This window comes from Myiozetetes cayanensis, unplaced genomic scaffold (genome assembly GCF_022539395.1).
Source record: "Myiozetetes cayanensis isolate MyiCay16 unplaced genomic scaffold, myiCay2020 scf4, whole genome shotgun sequence".
NCBI classification, from domain to species: Eukaryota; Metazoa; Chordata; class Aves; order Passeriformes; family Tyrannidae; genus Myiozetetes; species Myiozetetes cayanensis.
This window is the reverse complement of record NW_026087631.1, coordinates 4,407,589-4,431,396: the sequence shown is the minus strand read 5'-3', so window position 1 is coordinate 4,431,396 and position 23,808 is coordinate 4,407,589. Positions and strand designations below refer to the sequence as shown.

At 37.2% G+C, this 23,808-nt stretch overlaps 1 protein-coding gene across 1 annotated transcript in view; it reads left to right on the top strand.

Moving 5' to 3' along the window:
• The window catches only part of ADAMTS19 (ADAM metallopeptidase with thrombospondin type 1 motif 19), a 170,443-nt gene that overhangs the window by 132,634 nt on the left and 14,001 nt on the right, over positions 1 to 23,808 (top strand). Inside the window, exons 15-23 of the mRNA XM_050328889.1 lie at positions 543 to 712; positions 3,424 to 3,551; positions 5,316 to 5,436; positions 6,583 to 6,663; positions 10,080 to 10,237; positions 10,962 to 11,115; positions 14,046 to 14,181; positions 16,414 to 16,618; positions 18,544 to 18,696. Of these exons, the coding sequence (XP_050184846.1) occupies positions 543 to 712; positions 3,424 to 3,551; positions 5,316 to 5,436; positions 6,583 to 6,663; positions 10,080 to 10,237; positions 10,962 to 11,115; positions 14,046 to 14,181; positions 16,414 to 16,618; positions 18,544 to 18,696 (1,306 nt within the window). The remainder of the gene's footprint in view (positions 1 to 542; positions 713 to 3,423; positions 3,552 to 5,315; positions 5,437 to 6,582; positions 6,664 to 10,079; positions 10,238 to 10,961; positions 11,116 to 14,045; positions 14,182 to 16,413; positions 16,619 to 18,543; positions 18,697 to 23,808) is intronic.

Genomic DNA, 23,808 nt, shown 5'->3' with positions numbered 1-23,808 from the left:
CCAGGCAAGTTTCCAAATAATTAGCTCCAGTTGATGCATTTCACTCTTCCTTTGCATTTTTTCATTAGGGCCTGCGAGCACAGAGGGAGTGAACAAAAAGAGACAAAGCACTTTTCTGAACTTTTTAACACCCTACTTTTAAAAAAGGAGGGGTAGAAAATCTGCAGGTGTCACTTCCTTTCAGTAGCATGTTTGACTGACTCAGTCCAGGTAGAGAAAAATTGTCTCAACAATATTAACACTGCAGTTGAGGTTCTCAGAGCTGAACACTCCCACTAGTCCTCGTGCTTCTCTGTGGCCAACTGTGAGTTATAGTTTAGCACCGATCACACTTTACGTGTTATGTGACCAGTACAAAGAGAAGTCAGTGTTTCGTTCTGCAACTTTGATTTTTTTAATGGGTGATTCTTTTGATCTTATGTGTCAACAGAAAAAAATCTGCTATTTAAAATGAATTTGTGTCTGGCGTAAGTAAACTGCGCTGTAAGTGGAACAAAACATTACCGGCAGTGAAAGGGTCATATTTATGCCATCTTTTCTAGTTCAGGCCTTGAAGGAGAGTGTCACGGGCCCACGATGCAGTATAGGGTGTGTGAAAATCCTTCTTGTCCTGCTGGTGTGCCTGCCTTCAGGGACTGGCAGTGCCAAGCTTTCAGTGTCAGGTCCTCGTATCAGAAGCACGTGCACCAGTGGCAAGCCATCATCGACGACGGTGAGTACGAACCACCTCCCAGGTTCTTATCGTCTGCTTGTACAGCTTGTAGCTTGGTGATGTTGTTGATTAGGAAAGGTATGGTAAAAACTAAAGCAAACAATCAAAACCAAGCCCTGAATTTTTGGTGAATAATTTGAATTTCATAGGCAAGATCTAATGGTATTTTCATCTGCCCTGGAATCCTTTGTCATTTATTCCTGTTTATTTGTTCTTCTTAATAGGTAAGGGCTATGTTTGAAAGAAAATTCAGTGTCTGTTTTGTTGTATTTAATAAAAAATGTAGTATGAAGTGACTCAGAAATACAGATTTCTAGATTAGTGTTACATCATTAAGCAGGCATATATCAGTTGTACTTCTATCTACAAAACCAAATAGACAATGCAGATATTGTGAGCTTCTGTTTCTGAGGAAGGAGAGAGCAATTCTAGCCTAATATTGTGAGTATTTCACATACCAGTGTTTGATTTTGGCAGAAATCCACATGTAATATATACTGCAATCTTAGATAAGATTTCTGTAAATCCTAACAATTAATTTGATAAATTAACAAAATCATTGCAACTCATAATAAAGACAACCCTGGAACGACACAGCAGTACTGTAAGTATGTGTTACCAAATTTTAAGTAGTTCATTACTGTCATTTATTTTTAGATCTTGAAACAAATTATCAGAAACCACTAGAAAGTATAAATTTTAGGAAAACTATTTTGTTGTAAGCATACTTTAACATATGCCTAGATGAACAAAGGGGTTTTTTTCCCTTCTAAGCCTTTTCTCAAGGTGCCAAAGTGAAAACTTGTGACATTATTGTATGTTGGCTCATTTCACAGTAAGAAGAATTCTCTCCAACTGTTACATCAAGTCAATTCATTTTGGTTTGTTTTACTGAATTTCATTTTAGCACAGGAACACATGATTTATATCCTAAGGGATCTAAAGGCCTAAGTATGACTTTGAATAATTTGACTGTATTTGGATGAAAAATCTTGGCACCCTCCTGCCCCATGTTAAGGAGTGTGGATGGTGACTTTCATCTAACTTTGTTCTGAATGATCCCATTGTCTTGAGGTGTCCCTTAGGAGAAACATAAGTGGATTGCAGCCAAAGAGTTCCAGCATTCAAGTATACATTGTTCCAAATCCTTGATTGTTTTCTCTCTTAGCCTTTAGAGGACACAGACTGTGCACCATGTCCAAAATAGTTGCTGTATTTGAATTAGGACTCATATAGTTTGTTGAAGTTGTCAAATGTTGTTGAGTTGCTGTCCCTTTGACTTCAGTGTCTTTAAAATAATGTTTAGGCCATTAATCTTGTATTCCTTTAAAAAATTCTGATACATGTTTAAGGTCCCCGGGGAACTTTGAGGTTACTGTTTAAGGAGTATAACAGGAATGTGGAGGGCACAAATACAGGCAGCTTCTTAGCTGGAGAGGGTTCTGTCTGACTAGCTTCATGTGTTGGCAGAAGGGATCACATCTGTTTGCGCTGGTCCTCTAGTGATACCCAGAGGCTTGTCAATTTCAGTAAATTAGCTGTGCCCAGACCACTCTCTAATGTGTTAGTCAGCTGGCACTGGCTTTGTCTGTCTGTACTTTTCTACTCTTTTGCATGCTAAAATTGCTCTTCTGAAAACAGTCCGTTGCAGATGGCAATTTCCAGTCTAGACTGAGCTAGTGCTAGTTAGCACACGCAAAAAAATGTGGTGTAGACTGTTTTACAGTTCAGCTGTATAGACAGTAGGATTCCAGTGCCCATGAATGTTTCCTGGAACTGTTTAATTTACTAATAAAAACGCACTCCAGGAATCTAGAAGTCAGTATGAAGTCAGAGTGGCATAGATTGTGTCCAAGTGAAATCGGTTTCAGGTTCAGAATTGACTTTATCCTTTCAAAAATCTGCAACAGATTTGGGAAGAAGTTCTGAGTCAGTACATTTGTGAACAAAGGTATGAAAAAATCATGTAATCTTGTGCTCAGTTAACCACTGAGAAGAGACTTCAGTTTATTTTATTTGCTGTCACTTTCACAATGGTGAAACAAATTTCATTGCTTATGAATGATGACTATGGATACCAGGATGTTACTAGGTCTTTTTTTCTCTTTCAAAATTAGAAATTTATTTGCAGAATGTTTTAGAAATTTAGTAGAAAGTTCCTTGAACTTGGTAAAGATGTTAGAAAGAATGTTTCCAGGGTTTTTGTGGTTTCTTGGTTTTTTAATGTGGACTTTGTAAATTCATATATTTTTTTCCCAGAGTAATTCAGTTGCTTCTTTTTTTTTTTCCTCTTTGACCTGCACAGTTAGGAAATCTGGAAAGTGTTAAGTTTCTTTTTAAACCAATATTTATGTTCTGCCAAAAATATAGGAGAATGAAAGTATAGATTAGGACCAAAATATTCCAGCAGCTGTAATATGTACGCTCTTAATTGCAACAATGAACATGACATGAGTACTACGTAGGCCAAGTTTGTAGCAACAACATGCTCTAAGAAGAAAAAAACCTTGAGTTTTTCAAACAGCTGAGAAATGGATCAAAATCTTTTTGTTTTCACTGTATCTCAGATAGCTTCTTATGCTAACGTAGAATTCATGCTGCATAGATAAACAAATATCAGTTTTAACAATAATGTCGATGATAATTTTGTATTTCTGAGGTGACGTTTTACCGATTTTGTGGGGTTTTTTTCCCGTCACTGCTACCTACAGAAAAACCTTGTGCCTTATTCTGTTCACCGGCTGGAAAGGATCAGCCCATTCTTCTAACAGAAAAGGTGATGGATGGGACTTCCTGTGGCCAGCATGGGCTAGAAATCTGTGCAGATGGCAGATGCCAGGTACGAATTACATATTTCAGACCTAGATATACAGGCACAGGTATGCAGGAGCACGCATTTGTTACACCTGCGTGTTATTTCTCCCATAGCGTGTTGCAGTTTGCATGACCAAGAGTGAGCGGCTCTGCTTTTTGCATCATATTAAAATATTTTAAGCTGATTTCACTAAGTGCAACCCAACATGTGAGGCAGCAGAAGGTTTGTTTTGGGGAATGTGTATCCATGATGAGAAGGATGCTTGTAACAAACTGCTGCAGAGCAGATGATTACTGGAACTGATTTTGTTTTCTAAGGGAAGAGCTGTCAACAGGTTGGGAAATTTTGCCATCAACTGTACATCCATATAAAGTATTCTGCCTTTTTCAACAGTACACAATTGTACACTTAAATAAGAATCCCTCAGGCTTGGGGATTTTTTTTGTCTGCTTCTCATTTCAGACACTTGAATTCAAATAGAAAACCCAACCTTTAACACAGAAATGATATTGCTAGATACTGCCATAACTTCAATAAATTAACTTGTATATGCATATATGTACATAAAATTTTCCTTTTTCAAGTGCCTGAGTTTGTGCAGAAAAAAACCCACTTAAATACTTCTCTGATTTGGGGAGTTTTGTTCACCATACACCAATTACATGTTTAACCACAAAGATGATATATAGCCCATTTTTCTTGAGAAAGTGTCCTTTTTTTATCCTTCACTTTTCACAACTGACTGAGAAAGACCAAAATAAAGCCTTAAACTAAACCCACCTCACTAATATTGGGTTGACTTCTTGGCATATCAGAGTTCAGAGAGATAGGTGCTACTCAGATTTGAAAGTTCTTAAGAACTTGTGGGCTCCAGCTGCAGAGTTAGATATTTATATCTTGTAGGTGTGCAATTTTGGATACACAGCTCAATCAGATACTCTCAATCAGTATTTTGAAATCTGTGTTGCCTTTTTAGGTAGAAGAACTCTAATAAAAATCCTGTTTGTAAAGTACCAATCCTAATGTGCTTGGAAATGAATGGCTCCTTAATAGACTACGATTTCTGTTCTTCAAAAAGACTTTGTTTTCTCTCTAACTTAGTTCTCATCCTCATTATTTATCAATGTATTTGTCAAATATGTTTATACAGTGCGCAAGATTACCCTGTGATGACTTTGCTAGACTTAAAAAGGCTTTTATGTCATGTAAGGCTAGCATATGATATTATCTTTATTGCTTTTGTCAAGTTACCACTGACGGTAATTCATAGAAATGTATTTAACATAGTAATATGGAGTTGCTTGAGTAAGCTTGATTGTTTTTAAGCAGAATGATTTCTAGCAAAACACAAATACCATTTATATTTACATCTTCTAGATGTGTTTATGCCCTAATCAACATTTTATCACTCTGTGAGTAAAAAGCGGTAGAGACATGTTGCAGTCGCTTAGCAGGAGGACCTGTGAGGTGGGTGTCGCACAGTGGCCCTGAAGTGGCACAGGTCTCTCCAGGAGTTATGGGAATGCAGTTATGTTTCTCTTGGAGAGCAGCTGGTAGAGTTAGCTGGCCATACAGGAAGAGTGAATGCCACATTCTACGTAAAATCACGGGAAAATTAACTATGGAAGGAGTCTCTCCACATGAGCTAGTGCAGCCCTCCATGTGAGCAGGGCTAGATCATGCTGGTTAGGCGTCTTGCAGAAGGGTGAGATGCCTGACACTGAAGTCAGCTTTAGGAAGAACATGCCCTCTGCCTCAATAGCTTTTTTTTTTTTTCTTCTCCCGCAGAAATTTGGCTGTGATGGCATATTAGGATCTCTGGCTCGTGAGGATCATTGTGGTGTATGCAACGGTAATGGAAAGTCATGCAAAGTTATTAAAGGTGATTTCAACCATACCAGAGGAGCAGGTAAGCCTATTTGTTTATTTGTTTGATTACTTTGAGCACTGGGAAATTTAAAAAGCTGTATTTCTTAAAATTGTGCTGTTCCTCACAAGAACTTCAGATAAAGCTTTTTTTAAGACCATAAGACATTTAAGGTAAGAATGCATGAGTATTTTCAAATTTATTGTGAAATTATTGCCTAATATTTCAATCATGATATTAAGGAAGTATCTTCCTATAAGACACACACTGTTTCATGGAAGAGTCTGATTTTTAAGAAATATGAGAAATAAAATTTATAATTTTATCAAATAAATGAACTGTAAATTCTTGTAGTGTTTAGATTTATTTATTATTCTTCAAAATAAATATCCAAATTATGATCCATTACTTAGAATTAATGATATTAAACGAAGACAGGCAGCGAGATCATAAAGCCAAATGTGAGAAAAAAAATCTAATACCTCTTCATTATTCATTGTTTTATACTAATATATTATAAAAAGCAAATAGATTTTCTGATGCAGAATAAACATGACATTACCAAATAGTGGTGTGATCTGTAGTTTGAATGAGAATAAAGCAAGGATCACAAACCCCAGATGAGTCTGGAGGACTGCAAGATGAAAAAGGAAGCATCAGGAAGCATTCTTAATTTGAAGCAAATAATTAATAAGTAGATTTCAAACCAAAATCCAGTCATAACAGGGTTTGAATATTTTAAAGCACGAAGGAAATGGAGCATAAAATACATAAAACAAAACAAAACTAAAACAGGGAGGATGCTTGGATTTTAGTGCGATATCATTTGTCTTTATGTGCTGACTGAAGCTGTAATTGTTTTATGGTCATCTGGTGGTGATGATGACACTGAGCTACTTAACCACAGATACCTTCCTCTGCTTCAACCCCAGTCTGCCCAGTCTCAGTGGTTCTTGTTATGTTTTACTGTGCTATACTCTTTTAGTTGTGTGTCATTGTATGTGTATTACACATAATGCAGTTTCGTAACTTGTTTCAGTATTATGCAAGAATCCTCAAAATAATGCTACATAAATTATAACCCGTTATATTTAAAAAGCAAAATAGGGGAGAAGAAATGAGTAAACATACAAGATGGACTTTTCTATGCTTTTCTATTTAACTTGGGATGTCTGTTTTCATGTTTAGGTTATGTGGAAGCTTTGGTGATACCTGCAGGAGCAAGGAGAATCAAAGTTGTGGAAGAAAAACCAGCTCATAGTTATTTAGGTAAATGTTGTATGATTTACTGTTAATGTCCTGTTTTGGTCTACACTAAAAAGTGCTAGCTGAACGTGCTTTTGTGACTGAACAAAACTCTGAGTGGAAAAATAGATCTGTGAAGATCAAAAGAAATAAAAGAAGGGTTATAGATTGTTTTTCATATAGGTTTTGTTTTGAACTTTCATCTCATCTTGTTTAGAGAGTATTTTGAAGAATGTATTTAGATTATTTAAGAAAATGTCTGCATAGTTGCACACACTCTCAATTTTTCATATGAAAAGCACCTTAAAACTAGTGAAAAAGAGTTTTATGCTCAAACATGGAATAATTCGTACTCAGACAACAACAAAACACACACTGAAACTCATACAGCTGTTCACCAACAAAGTCAAACAGAAGTTCTAAAATTGGACTAAGAAAGGAGAAAGGTATTTCTTTGCACTATTTTGAATTGTCTGAATGTTTTAATGGACAAAATCAGAATGATTTTTCCTCTCATTTTTTCTATTTATGTGAAATTGTCTTTCATTTACAAAAAAAGTTCTTCTCTTTTAATGAGGTCTAAAGATACTGTATAGGAGAGTATAATTTGTTACTATGTTACAGTGATTAAGTGAATATATGAAATTATTATAACTGGTGGTGTTCTGTGCAAGGCTTAAATTTGAGAGAGATATAATATGAGAAATAGTAAAATGAAATTAAAAATTCCCTGGTTTGGTCACTATTCTTAATTATGTTCATAAGTAGTATCTCCATTTTAAGAAACTTTTTACCTGACTGTTTCCAGTACTTCAACTGAGAGAACTTTGAGGATGGTGAACCTTAATTATGAGAGCTTAGGTTGTCAGTGGGTTACTGCTGGTTTATCATGAGGTCTGCACTTGCCCTGTTAAGATATCATGGGAGGTTTAGAAATCTGGATTATTTAATTGTTCTCCAATGGACCAAAGACATGGATATGTAATGGTGTAAAAACAGTAATTGAAATTTGTCTACCTTGTTAACTGATCACAGAATCACAGATTATTCTGAGCTGGAAGGGACCCACAAGGATCATCAAGTACATCTCCTAAGTGAGTGGCCCATACAGGGATTGAACCAACAACCTTGGTAGTAGAACCAACATTAGTAACACCGTGCTTTAACCAACTGAAATAATCTCAGGGTCATGTAGGCAACAGAAAAACTTTTTTTTTTTTTAATAAAGTAAAAATAAAAAAATATTGGAATTATATTTAGCAAAATTTATTCCTTTTTCATAAGTAGCAAACTGTTTTATCCCTTACCCTACAAAAGACTCAAAGAAATCCCCTGGTCCTGAGGGAACTGGTTGATGTAGCTGTCAAGACACTCTCAAGCATATTTAAAAAGTTGTGGCAGTCAGGTCAAGTCCCCAGGGACTGGAAAATAGTGAATATTGCACTATTTTTGAAAAAAGATAAGAGGACCCTGGGAATTTCCTACCAGTCAGCATTACCTCAGCTGAAATTTTCAAAAAGTTACTCAAATCTCAAGTCTTAATGTTCTTAAGATAGCTTGAAGGGACACCTGATAAGCTGAATAGAAGTGAAACAATTACTTCCTTGGCAAAAGATGTCACTGACTGTGCTCTCATTTAGAATTGCATTTCAGATATTTTTTTTATAATTTCTTTAGGGTAGAGCTACACTTGCAATTAGCTCCCTTGGTTTAACACTGACATTGTGGTCGTGGTTACAGTTGCAGTAGGGCTTCCCAGTCCCAAATTTTCTTTGGCTGCCTTTTTGGTTGTAGGTGTATTGCTTGAATTGCCTGAGAGGATTACTTTGTACAGGACGACGTCCTCTGTCAAAAGCTAAGAAGGATAAGGAATATGTGTGGTGTGGAATAAAACTCAATGAACTTGCTTAGCGTATGGGGTGTGGCAGAGTCAAGAATAGAAGCTGGACTGCCCAAGTCCAGATTTAATGCTTGAGGATACCCCTTCTACTTTGCCTAACACCAGTGACCCAAGTGAGGGATCTGAGAGCAGAAAATGCAAGATCTGGGTGTGTCTGTATTCTGGAACTGGGATTCCAGTTTCCTGCACACGTCTGCATGCTATGACACATGCATTCATTTCAAAGACAAGGCAAAATGATGTCTGCTGCTCTCTGGGGAGAGGATGCTGCTCCATCTGAGCAGCATGACCCGGCTGGACCTTGGCACTTTCAAGGAGACTTTTTTAAATTTCTCCACTGGGAAGAGGATTATCCCCTCCAGTTCGAAGACTAAATAGAACTTAATTACCATTAATAATAGCACGTTTAAGGCTAAATTACCCGTTTTTAAATCTTGTAAAATCAGTGGTTATTTTTAGTACAGCACTTTTCTACAGCATTAGTGGCTTTTATAGTCTTAACATTTATTACACACTGCTGCAGTGGTACACATCAGTAGTGTCTTACTCAGTTGGATTTCTGCCAGTCCATAGGACTGTTGCCATTGTTTCCCATAGAAACAAAACGTAACAGTATAAATATGAATACGGGAGGAGATGATTACAGAAGTGACTCACATTAACTTACAACTTTAAAAAGGGAAATTTTGGAACATGTAAAGATTCTCTTACAACAAACTGATGCCAAACATACAATTTCAGTGAAGACAAATGTGTAAAACTTTTCATCCAGAAGGTGACTTCGAGTGTATTCTACTTCACACCTGATTGCAACAAAACAAAATGAAGTAAAACAAAATAAAATTACAAATAATTCATGGAAGAATCTGTTCTGTTTACCATAGGAAACTAAAGTAAAATCCTCTGTTCTCAGTGTTTGAAATGTATCTTACCTAACTTGATGCTGTTTTTAAATATAAAATAGGTCAACATGAAGAATGATTCAGCCAAAAAGGACAAGCTTTTTGTATTTGTTAGAAACATCCAATTATGTGGAGGTGTGTAAAGTACTACCACATTCTAAGATGGAGAAAAAAGCAAATGGAGTTATTAGAAGGGAAAAAATTCTGAACTAGATTTTTTTGGAAGGTTTTAGCCCTGTTCCACAAATCTTGAAGAGTCTCTTGTGAAAATTGTGTTTCCCATGCCTTTATGGATTATAGAAATGACCACCCTGGGGGCCTTTTGCCTTGAGTTAACTCAGTGTTCAAATTAGGAATTACCCTGGAGCCTCTCGGTCTCTTCAGGCATTAAAGCACTGATATTAACTTCAACTAATTTTAAACACACACGTTTTTGCCAAGAAGTCCCTCTAGAAAGTGTTTCTGAGGTATGTTCCAACTGAAGTTCACATACAGTAGGATCCACAACTCTCTTTGAAATTAGAGTTAGGTGTTTTCAACCTACTTGTTAAATTATCTGGACAGGAAGTGAAAAGAGAACCAAAAATCACTACTGAACAGACACCTTTTGTATTGGGCTTTTTTCGTATATTTTGCAGCTCTTCGGGATGCTGGAAAACAGTCAATCAATAGTGACTGGAAGATAGAGCATTCTGGAACATTCAATATTGCTGGGACCACTGTCCATTATGTTCGGAGAGGCCTCTGGGAGAAAATATCAGCCAAAGGTCCCACAACATCACCTTTACATTTACTGGTATGGCAATTTGTTTTGTTTTGTTTTTCTTGATTCCTATCATATAGCGTGGTAACTAATACTTCTTTTTCAGACTCCCGAAGATAATGAGATCTATGTAAGATGTACCTGCTTTTGTGATTACATATGCATATACAAAAGCAGGTATATACATAAATATATATATATATATAAATATATATATGTGTCAGCGTGCTTGTAAAAAAAGTGCATTTAAATCCAAGAACAATCTTCACATTGTTGAGGCAGGATTGAAGGTCTCAGCGTTCCTACAGATGTCATAAAAAGCTGATGTGCCAGTCAGGGAGGGCGATTCAAATTAATATCAGATGGTTTAAGTCCTGGCTGACTATGGTACAGCATCACCATTTCAGAATTTCAGTCACCAAGTTCTTCTTGATGAAGAAGCAGAGTCTTGATGCATTTCAGTGTAGCAGAGGAAAAGTTAATAGCCACCGGAAAGAGGGAGAGATGATGAGAGAGTACTTCATCATTCAAACCATCATTCAAGACATTTTCTTGGTAAAGCAAAACATTTTTTCACCATTGTCTCGATTTGTATGCTCTCATTAATTTCTTTTACCACATCCATTAGGAGGGTTGAAAGGCAGCAGAGCATTAAGTCATCCTGTTGAGCTTTTCAGGATTATCCCCTTGCAGTTTGGAGTTTGTCTGCCACAGTGTCTGTGTTCGTGGTAAGGTTTCCCTTCTCTTTGTCTTGCAGGTGCTGCTCTTCCACGACCAGAGCTATGGTCTACACTATGAGTACACAATCCCACTGGATCCCCTTCCTGAAAATCAGAGCTCCAAAGTACCGGAGCCTCTTTTCATGTGGACTCATTCTACCTGGGAGGACTGTGATGCTGTATGTGGAGGAGGTAAAATAAAAGAAAAATGTGCTAACACACAAACACACCCACATATATGAAAAATTAGTATGTATATACAGTATGCATGTGTATACACAGTACAAAGGTGTGTATAAAATACGCATCTATATGTATATACTGTGTGTATATATTGTTAATACTCTGATGGTCAGTGTTATATATTTAATAGTAATATCCGTAATAGTAATTATGGATATTAATTTAATAGCAATATTAACATATATAATTTTAATTTAATATTTAATGTTATAATAAATTGATAATAAACATTCAGTCAATATTTGATATACTACTGATGTGTATTAGTAGCGTATATATACACTATTATATAGAGTAAATATATTTAATAGTAACATTGCAGCTTGTATGACACCATACAATGCGGACATACGTCAGTCTCACTCTTTCTGTTTGTATTAAAAATCTGCGATAACTGTAGGAAGAGCTTCGAACTAAATAAAGTAAGCAGCAAAAGATGATAACGAGGGAACAAAATCTAGACCAGAAAGCAAATTCAGGACACGGTTTCCAAGAAGAAATACAAATGCTAGAGCTAGAACAAGAATAGAAAGTTCATATGCATTCCACTCTGTATTTGGAACTATTGAAGATAAATGATCTGTAAGAGACATTTCAAACCACAGAAAAGCTGAATCCCAGGTTCAGATCAAGTATGTACAGTTAGTAACATGAGTTGAGGATGATCCAGAAACATATGGAACAAATATTTCAACAGCAGATATTAGTATGCTGATGTGATATTTTTCCTATGTTTATTAACCATAAAAAATGTGATTTTGGAGGAACAAAGTATGATTGTGAAAACAAATATTGGAACATGAACAATGTTGATGTAACAAAAGTCTTTAAAACTTCTGTCTAGAAGATGTTATTCAAATAGATAATTACACTGAAACATTTCATGCATGAATGAATGCAACTTACAGTGATCTGTTCATACCTTGTGCAAACTAGCCAGACTGTGATCACTCTATTGATTTTTGATACCTGTCTTTCCTGCTTACAACCTTGACAGTCGTGCTTGCTCTGATCAGCAGTTCTGAGAACTGCTGTGCACCTTGTGATTGAATAGCAAGGCCTGGAAACACTTTACTTTCTCGTAACAGCAGCATAAGGAACACGCTGTTCTAGCTCCTCTGACTCTGTGAACAATCCTGGTGTCATGAAAGATTGCTGTAGTTTCCATAAACATGCTTTTTGTGGTTTGGTAAGAAAGCTTCTTCCCTAGAAGGTATTTTGTACATGGTGCTAGTAGTATCCTCTGATTCGTAATGGTGCATTCTTATTTACTTGTGAATTCATTCTTTTTACAGTTTCCTGAAGTATTTTTAGAATAATTTTAATACTACCACAGTTAGTGCCTCAAATATTTCTAAACTTACCTCTCTTCTGCAGAAGTCTTAAAATGCAGTACGCTGGTAATTTATTCTACATTAATGCTTAAACAAATATTTAAATGTTTTAATGTGATGTTTATCATATTTTTCTGTTGTAACTGGCCTTCATGTTATGTTATTGTGAAAAATAGCTGAGTTAATACAAAGTTCCATAAAAGGTATTTTTACTGCAAATATTCCGAAATACAAGCGAAAGATTTTTCTTACTTTAGACAAAACTGTTTTAACTGTTCTTTCAGTTCTTGGCTTAAATATCAAGCAATAATGAAATTAAAATGATGCAGCTTGTGCCCTGTCTAAATATTTGCGATTCAAATTTAATATCAATGTTTTGATTAACCTGAATAAATAATTAAAAATTATCAGTAGTTTTTCTCAAATGCTCGAAGTGTTTGTCAGGATAAAACTATTGATGAAGCGCTGCGGTTTCGTGTATGTTTGTGTATGTAACTGGCCTGTGACCTCATGTGTTGCAGAAAAGCTTCTTGGTGTGGGAGAGAGTATGAATACACAGATGTGTATATAACACAGAAAGAACTGTCAAACATTTCAAAGGCTGTGATATGATAGATTAGTTGAATGTGCTCTCACATACACAAGCGCCGTCTAAAATGTCCGCTGTGGTCACGCACATAATGTGCATTTATAACTTAAGTGCTCCATCCACAGACTCGTTTTTTGACTTCTGGTGGACGAGCACGCTTAAGCCTGCCCAGCTCACGCACGCACCCACTTTGTCAGTAAACTTCCAGATAGGGTGTTAAAAATTAACTGCAGGAGCAAATGCGTTATCAGCCTAAATTGTACTTACTGAAATCTTTAGTTCAAGGATTGCTAGTTTTTGAAAAGTCAGTTTCCAGTCTAAATTACAAGTTACTGCTAGTGGTAGGTATTACATTAAATTCTAATTTCTAATGCTTCCATGTTCAAGGGACACCAGGATCCAGTCATCCATCAGGGCAAGGGTTCTGTACACGGCATGCCCTGGGTCTCTGCAGGCAGTAGCCAGCTTCCTAAATGATTACCCTACAGATCGGGTCATTTGTCCTCTTTTGTTCATGAGAAATAGTGCAAGCTACTAAAAGTTGCATGTACTGATTCCCTTTATCTGAGTGCTGGCCACAACTTGTCATTCCTTTCCTCATTTTATGCAGTAATTAACAAGCATTCTTTTCCTTGTAATTTTTCTGCAAGCTTTGGTCAGTGGTGAGGTTTCAGTTGTTGAGAAAGAAAATTATTCCAGGAAGACTAAGGGTTTGGCCTATGGCTAGTTACAGGAATAAAGCAGCAAAACTCTGTTGACAGCGGTTCACAAAGACTGAATTAGGAAATCAGTGTTCCATACAAACTGCAAAATCTCTCTTAGAGTCCCTGCTACCTCTGAACTCCTAATACCCATTTTGCAGTTCTTTTAGCCAAACTGTACGTGAAATAGCTGTATCTGTGTCCTTCCTTTAACCAAGTTACATCTTCTTGGTTTCCTCTTCCATTTTTGACTAGGTGAAAGGAAGACGACAGTCTCTTGCACAAAGATTATGAACAAGAATATCAGTCTTGTGGACAACAAGAAGTGCAAATATTTGACAAAGCCTGAACCACAGATCCGCAAGTGCAATGAACAGCCCTGCCAGACCAGGTAATAGTGATTTGGTTAAATTGAATTGTAATATTTCGATGTAGAAATCATAGAGTTGGCTGCCTCTGGCCATGAATATGCTGTAAATATGTGCATCCAAAATGCTGTAATGCAAAATGTAGGGAAAACAGAAACACTGGCTATATTTCTCCCCTGAGCTTTAATGAAAGAGTGCCCTTACCTAAATCAATTCTTATTCAATAAAGCAGTTCATTTCCTCAGGAAGTGTTCTCAAAAGCTGATCTGTGCTGCAAAATTGAAATTTAAATACTCCTTATATGAAGATATATATGGGATTTAATCCCATGTTTTTAATTAATGATATATTTTAGTGTGGGTTTTTTTTTTTTTCAATCAAGGCTTCTCTTCTTTAAAGCTCTCAATAAGCTCTGGGTACACTAAGTAGTAATTAAATAAACTTATAATCACGTTTTCTACATTTATATGCGACTTGAAGTACAGAAAGCCTTCCCCTCACTCCTTTCTCCCCTCTCAGCCCATCCCTTTGTACGTGGATCGATGGGCTGGACTAGACTCTGATGGCTGAATGCTGGAAGAAGCAGGAGGCAGCTGCAGTGTGCACCCACCAGCCTGCTCCTCCCACAGGCTGGCCAGGCCAGCTCAGCCACCCATTTCAGAGTCTGCCACCCATATAGTTTCCATATAGTAGCTAAGAATTATGACTAAGGAGATCCTCAGGTATTTGTGTGGACTGGTTTAAAGTGTGTACCTCCCTTTCAAGGGAGGGGGGAGCATCTAATGGTAGCTGGCTATCACCCCCAGGAGCAAGCACTGGGATCAGTCTCCTGCAGTCATCTGGAGGACAGGTAGATGGTATTCTTAAACAAAACAGTGCAAAGTGAACGAAATGCAAACATTGTTGAGGAAAGCATGTAAAGTGAACTGGAAGACATAGCTTTCTTGGAAAGGGTAAAGTACTGAAATTGATAAAATGCAATGTACGATACATTTTTAGGTAGGACAAAAGGTCTTACATTTGGATTTCCCCAGACTAGGGCATTACAGTTTGGAGGGATTATTTATGTTTCATTATATTTGAGCACATTTTATTTTATTAACATCACTGTGCACCTATTGTATAGAAATTGAATAGTCTGATCTTTTTCTGAGGCACTGTCAGCTATCAATTTTCAACATTGTGTGCTTTTCCAGCTTACTAAATGAAACTTCTTAAATGTTGCTAATTGATACTCAGAGATGCTGTGCTGAGAAATGTAGAAACATACAATGATTCTTGATGATCCAGTTTTTAATACAGTGTAAGTGATCATTACAAAATAAAAATTGTTAGCTTTCAATAGAAGTGTAACTGAAGCGTATGCTTGCATAACTCTTATTTGTTACTGGCACTTGGAGAAGTATCTTAAACTGTATTGCGTTATCTTGACAGGCTGTGGTTTGTAAATTATGTATCTGGACTGATAGCAAAAAAACCCCTTAGTTAAGTGTTTTATCTTTTTGCTACAAATGCATGACAGAAGGTTGAAACAGATTTGTTAAATGTCAGTTTCCAAAAAACTCTCCTTGCAAGCTAAGTCTCCTGGAATACGCTTGTGTACTGCATCAGGGCAGAGCTGTTTGATTTTTAAGGGCACATGGCCATAGTCTGGATCTACAGAACATCTGGGGAAAATTATGTTCTAGAATGATTGCTCTCCAAGTATGTGGGCTCTGCCAAACTGCATGAGCCTTCCTTGCTGCTGTGATTTAAACCATGCACCCTGAGTTAGGCCTGACCCTGAAGAACGTGAAGAATTCTGAGCTTTTATACTTTCTCCAGAGCAATGAGCCTTTCACACTGAAGTGATTCTTTCTTGCAGTGGAGAATTTTCAAGGAATGTTGGACTTTACATGCATGGCATGCACTTGACATAGGCAGTCATACAGAGAGTAACAGCAGGCAGATCACTGATTTGTCATCTCTAAAATGTACGTGTGTTTTGGAACTTTTTTTAATTGGAATTAATTAAAGGAAGGTGCTTTGAAAACATAGGGACAGTGGGCTGGGGAATGAAAAAATATGAACATTAACATCATACTTCATGTAAAGTATGTTTGATTATGTCCATTAGCAAAGGAAAATTTAAAGGCAGCTGAACATTTGCACGTATGTCTTGGGTGTGTGCACTGGTAAGCAAGACAGTAAGATAATATGGTGATATTTTCCCCTTCCTGTTTTCTTGATACTACATTGTCTGTATTTCCTTGCAGATGGATGATGACAGAATGGACACCGTGTTCAAGGACATGTGGAAAAGGGACCCAGAACAGACAAGTAGCCTGCACACAGCAGCTCAGAAATGGGACCCTGATCAGAGCTAGAGAGAGGGATTGTCTTGGGCCAAAGCCTGCTTCTGCACAGCGCTGTGAAGGCCAGGACTGCATGACTGTGTGGGAGGCGGGAGTCTGGTCCGAGGTGCTGCATTTATTTATACAAATAGTCCATAGTGGTTATTTGTGCCTTCATATTTTCTGGGAATAAGATTTTTTTCAGCATCAGGTGGCACAGCTCAGCCTAATGGTTTTCACGGTCCCCATGCAATGATTTGGCAAAGGGTTCAGGGACTAGGAAAACCAGCTGTGTAGAACTACTACATTTTACCTAGTCAATGTTCTGGAACAGTTTCTTTTGGCCAGTTTTCAAGCACGTATAATCTAATATGTCCTGACTCTGGAGGTGGGTATCTGGGGGCAAGTAGAATTAAGGCATCACTTAACAGCTACAAGACATTGGATTCAGAGTAGGAACATCTCTGATGTCCTTTTGTACCACGGAATGTTGATGCCATCCTGCCTCATGGAGGCTTAGACAGAAGCTGCTGGTAAAGAAAGATGTTTCCTTCCCTTCCTCCCTCTTCTCACCTCTTCTTCCAAGACAACAGCAGTGGGCTAAAGAGCTTGTAAATAACACAATTTCACAAATATTGCATCCTGAAGGATTGGTGTAGAATGCATTTATTATTCAAAAATCGTTATTAATTTAAGATTCTTAATGTAGTTGTCCATTTGGCTTTCTTCATCTTCATTTTCTTCTTCAACTTTGTTTTCTTCTTCTAAAATTCTATGCTACTTCTAAAAGTAACTGACCATTGGAGGAAGAAGGGTGTGTTATCACTGTCATCTGGACAGTGATAAAAGGGTCATTTGGAACTTCTCCCTTCCTTGGAAGATCAAAGGCCATTCTGATTGCCTCCCATATTAGAAGCTGTGCTATGAGTCCGTCCCTGGTCAAAATAACAAGTAGCAGTTTCTGAATGTGGGTGCAGTCCCTTCTTTGGGCTGCTCTACTCAGCAGCACCACTTGATCCCCCAAGCAAGAAAGAGCTAGGAAATAGGGAATGTTTTAAAAGATGAAAAGCAGACAGTAAGGTAGAGAGAAGTAAAGAGCAGCAGCTGCTGGTTTGGTACACAAAGGTTTATAATGGAAGGGCTGGTGGTGAGGAGAGCGGCATTCAGTTCCAGAGGTGAGGAAGAGAAGCGCACGGATTGTTTAGTCTGTTTGTTTTACTTCAGAGATGAGAAATGGGTGAGCATGTTTTTGTTGAAAGCAAAAGATATATTTAGAAGAGTGAGGTATTTGCCGTGGCCCATTCCTACTATCACCATTGTATAGGAAGCTAGCCATTACTGCTTCCTGCAGTTATAATCAGCTTGGCAAAGGAGAGTTTTGAACTGCAAGCAGTGGGATGATCAAAAGCAGTGGTAATGTTTGAAGAAGGAAATGGCATAATTTTTGGCTGTGCAAGTGGGAATGGTGGAAAAAAACATAGATTAGGACTTCTTGTGCAACTTGAGGAGAGTTTTCACATGCTGTCTATACAGTGACTTCGTATTTTGAAGTTCAGTCTGGATTCTTGCACAGTTTCAGAATATTTACTTTTCCATTTTAACTTTTTTTCCCTCCCCCCCAAAAAAGTCTGTTAGGTACTAGCAGAGCTTTTCTGAAGTTACTTCATATCTTATTCTTATGAACACTTTTTTGATTTTCTTTCATTGTATTTCCTTTTTTTATAGAAGATTGCCTAATATTTTCAGTGTAACATTTTGCATTCACTTAATGATAACTTTTTAGGTATTTTCTTATTCAAAAGCCTGGGGTTTTTTTCATTAAGCAAATTATTTTTTTATCTAATTATATAATTTTAGCTAAAAATGAAACAATTACCATAATGCCTCATAAGGAATCATTGCTAGGTTTTTAGTTTTTAACAAATCTGGTGTTGATGCAATTGAGGGTTGGAAGTCAGGAAATCACTGAAGCCATGAAATACTTAAGTATTGGCCTGGCAGAGGTCATTAGAAGGGGATAAAAAGGTCCTGAAAACCATCTTTTTCCAACAGTGCTCTGTAAAATGTGGTAGGGGAGTCCGGCATCGAACTGTGAGATGCACCAACCCACGCAAGAAATGTGTTTTGTCCACAAGACCTAAAGAAGCAGAGGACTGTGAGGACTATTCTAAATGCTACGTCTGGAGAATGGGAGACTGGTCTAAGGTGAGTAATCCTTGATAGCAGTGCCCCATGGCATAGTATGCTTTGCAAGTTGAGTTCTTTGTTAAGAATTGCTTTTATCAGGAGTGTACAAGTCTCCCACCTGAGGGAACAATAAGGCTGAAAACTAACAAACCTAACCCTAAACTGGCAGTCACAGTGAGACCACAGTATAAACAAAAGTCAGATATATGAAGAAAGTGAAGTGAGATGAATATTCCATATAATAATGCAAAGCTGGTATAAATTTGTTGTTGTCAGTAGGCAGGCAAACAACTCCAGAAACCACAGCTTACTCTAACCTTACAGGTTGCATATTTCATTACTTTGTGTTTGCATATTTTATTTATGTTTCCAATAAGCTACACCCTCCAACCTTATAAGGAAGCACCTTTAGCCTATTAAATTTCCACGGAGACCATTTAACGTCTAGGAAGCATCTATTACTGTCTATTCTGGAGACTTGACATAACTGTCAGTACATTATTCCCTTGGCATGGGTTTTGATTTTAGTGAGATCCATAAGCATAGGCCAGACTGTAACAAATGGTATTGGTTGGGTCTGTGATCGAGTGTATTATTGGACGTGTACCTTGAACATCTGATACAGGTTTGAATATCCAAAACATGCTGAAATTCTGAAATTTAACCTTGTCAAGATTTTCCCTTGCTCCAACACAGACCACACTTAAGCAGAAAGATTGTAATATCTTTTCTTTTTTTCCTTTGCTTCTTTTCATAACTTTACACACAACAGTTTTACTTTTAACACCTAACATTATTGCAGAGTTTTTGTAACTTGCTTGTATGGAGAAGTATTTAATGTATTTTTAGTTGTCTTTCATGTACTGTAGGAGCTGGAAACAAGGACTAAAGCCAGCAGTGTATGAATAGCCAGCCTTCCAAGAATTAGCTGAAAGTACTCTGTGAGTAACCACTTACTTTAAAAGCACATAGAATAACCATTAATTTTTTAAGCAAAAGAAGCAACTAACTTACAGTAGCAGTGTTACTTTTACACGAGGATACCTTTGGCAATAAAGTTTAGTATTTGCATTTCTATACCACATAACTGCAGTTAAAACCTGCATCACTTAGCATTAGCACCAGTAGGAAGTAAACCAGGGAGAAATGACCATCTGCTTTCTTAATTGAAGCAGTCATTCAAATTGGGGTTGCTGAGACAATATGGGGATGCTCAGACAGTTACACTGTGTTCCCAGTGCCCTCTGGAGAAAAGAAGAACTTTGTTCTCTAATTCAGTACTTTTCACAAACATCCATGTCATAGATGAATGTACGAGAACTTACACCTTCCTGTTCAATATTTACTGACTGTCTTGTACTTTGTGTTTTCCTCCTGTAGTCAAAGCTGCAACACTGTCACCTAAGTTGTACTTTGAACTCCAAAATTAGGACATGAGGAAATACTTCATATGGAATTAACAAAATCTGTTGAATAGTTAACATACAGTCTGACTGTGACTTGTGCAGCAGAGATTTTCCAAGACTTATACCAAAAAAGAGACACTTTAATTTCTCAACAGAGTCACAAGTTCAATTTAAAATATACTTGGATTTCCTTTTTTTTTCCTGTTACTCTTCTGTTCCATTGCAAGAGTACATAGCAACATGAAGTCATGGCATACATGTTAATATGTCTGCAATGGGGGAAACAAATGGAAAGCTCAGATAAATGTTAATCTTCGCTCACTGTTTGTTTCTAACCCAGAGGTTCAGTGCAGCCTTCTGTGTTCACTGCTTTTACTCTTTAGGATTGTTCTTGACACTGACAGAAGGCTGTTCCTTTGAGCAGAGCCAAGTTCCCCCAAGCTAATGCCAAGACTTGGCTTGAAAAATTTAAATGACCCTTCTCACACATTGAAACAAGATGCTTACTGTGATCCCTATTGGCTTTGCTGCTTCCCTTGAACTCCTAAAGCACAATTTTAAATGAAGTTTAAATTGCTCTATTACTGAAAAGATAACATGATTAATAATCATATTAGTGCCATAACAGGGTTAACTTCTTTTAAAGGTATAGTCACATAGAGATCAAATAGTTCTTGCCCTCTGTTTTGTAAAAATAATACCACGATCTAAGAAATTTTGATCAAAATTCCAAGCTCCAATAGGTCAATAAACACAGTAATCCTTCTAAAACTCAAACTTAATGTAAAAGAAGTCTGTGTAACCTGGCTTGTATGCAGCATTAAACTCTGTAATGGCTTTTAAGTCAGAAGGGTGGGTCAATATGCTAAACGTCACTATTCTTAACATCAGTTGGGCTCTGTGCCCACCCTCGTATGGAATAGGGGTATGACGGGAAAGTAAAGAATTAAAGTTCAGACTGAGCTTCTGGAGCCAGCACCTCGTAATATTACCAGTTCCATTGTATTTTCCCAGTGAACACTGTCCTTGGAATACCCCACTTGACAATGTGAGAGTTACCTTCAAATGGGGAATGCTCATAGATCCCAGCTCTTCCTGCACCAGTTTAGGGTGAGGTGTTACTAGCAGCAGTGTCCTTTACTCAGCTGCCCTCTGAGTGCCCATTGCAAAGGGCATATGAGGCTCAGAGGAATTTATCACCTGAGTATAAACAAGTAGGGAAGAGGCGAAATAAAATGCACATGAATTGCACGTTCATACACCTACCTGGCTTACTAGAGACTTAGTGTCAACAACATAAGGTACTCACAGGTCATCTCTAGGGTATTTTATGTAGGAAGCTGTGTATATTTTTTTCTTCTATTATCTAGACTCTTCAGAACATTGTTGGAATAAATGCAGCACGAGAGGCAGGATGAATTTTGGAGCAGGGAATAATTTGGAGAGTGGGTTTTAAAAATAATAATTAAAACCTTGAATTTTATATAGTATTATATCAGAAACTTCTGGAGATACTCATCAAAGGATAACAGGATCAAAAGGCTGGAAAATGAAGTAGATTTTAGGAGCAGCCATTTGTAGAGATGAAAAAAAATAGGAAGTATGTGTGCATAGGAGACCAGAGAAGATAATGTGGCATAAGTTGTGAAAAGACTGGAAAGAGGACCTATTCTGTAGAAACTACAGAAGGAGCAGTGGCAGAATTTCTAAATAGTATCTATATGTTAGAACAGAGGTATAGACAAGTCAAACAGGACATCTGGAATAGTGATCCCAAGAGCTGAGATGGAGTTCCCTTTGTCTATAGCCTGAACAGGCAAAAATGCGAAGTGAAGGTTCATCTGTTACATTTTTTCAGCTGAGTCTGAAGCAACTGCTTGGTTTTTACACCATTGAGTCCCAGAATTAGTAGGCTATTCTGAATTATTTATTTCAGAAAATGCATGCTGTGCTCCCTGGAAAGTGTGTGTGTGTGTGTGTATACAGAGAAGTCAAGTCTCCAGCTGTTGGGGGGAGATAGAGTCACAGAGCGATTTGCTAATGGAGTGGTACAGAAAGCAGATGTCAGTGATGAAGAGTATCTTCTGTCCCAGTCAAAGAACATGTGGAAATGGAGGGAAAAAAAAAAAAAAACAAAACACAAAAAAACCTCCTTTTTTGCCAACTCTTCAAAAGCATGGGACATTCAACCTTTAAACTGTGTGCTTAAACATTTGGACAGTCTCTAAATTTCCACAGCAAACAAACTCAGATTGACTCCTTCAATTAAAAAAAATAGAATTTAGATAATATTAGTGTTACAATTTTACTGACAAGGTAATTAGCCTTGGTTTTATTCCTTGGATCCCCATCCAAAATTGTTAAGCTCTTTTAGAGTCTGGGAAGGGAATAGGCCTGGCCATGCATCAAAATATGACACTGTCAATAGATTTATGGACAAATAAATTACATTACTTTTGTGAAATAATAGAAGCCAAAATAATACTGGCATTAGGTTGATGACTTTTGTATTGACTTAATTATAGTTATTTTCTGGCAAATTAGGTATGTCTTTGTTTCAGAAATTAAACATGGGCAAATAATAGATACCAATATAAAGAAATGAGAGTTGTAGAGTTTCATATGTTTCTAACTGGTCCTGTAATATTAACAATATTAACATCTTTTGTTTCAGATAAAGTAGGTTTTTTAGTTCAGTATACTGTAGTATTTTGTCTGGAATAAATGTAATGTCAAGTTTTAGAAAAATAGAACAAGACCATTCTTAATAATCAGGCAAATCCACAGATAAAACTGGAAAAAATTTTAGAAGTAGACATTACCCATTTTGCACACACAAAAAATCACACATAAATGAGAAAGTCAGTATCTGTATTAGAGTTTGATCTACTTTCAAGGACATCTTTGTTGATTTTCTGCTACAAACATCTTTAGGGTATCTTTAGCTTTTGGGATCACCAAACTGGAATCAAAAGTTAATTATGAATGGGCATTGTGTTGTCCCTTGAGTTGCATTAGCTGTAAGTGGGCTGTGTTAGGTAATAATTAATTTGTGGCACATCTTAATAACTAGTATCAGAATTGAACCATCCTAGGCTCCGTAGAAAAACAAAGCAAGAACAAACGAGTAAAAGAAGCTAATAGCTCCTGCTGAAAGATGCTTCCAGTCTTATCTGACAAGTGAAACAGTATGGGGAGAACTATCTAATCAAATAGATAATGAAAGGCAAAGAAAGAAAAAAATATTTTTATTCCAAACCTGATAACAGCTCCCCTGTTTTTCCCTATGTGCCCTAAGAGTAGGTCTCAAGAAAAAGGTACCACCTTTATATATTAGTTTTTAAAGTTTCCATCAAGAAGTGAACAAGTAGATGCCCACAAAGACCTTCTCATGCAGTACAAGAGATGGTATATTGCAAAAAAAATTGGTAACAGGTGCAAAAAACCAACCCTCATAGGCAGAAGAAGATTCCTGGAAGGTGGCAGTGGGTAACAGTGGCAAATACAGCCCCATGCTTACAACCACAACACGATGTACAGCATGCTGTGTGGTGCCATTTGAAGGGGTGGTGTGGGGAAAGAGGAGATTCACTCGCACAGCCACGGTTGTTACTTGTCAGAGAGAGAAAAGGGTAACACTGATAAATTCAGCAATTGTATGAAAGTGTTTTGGATCCTCCTGATTTTTTTTTAAAAAGCGGTTTTGGGTGAGGCAGGCTGAGAT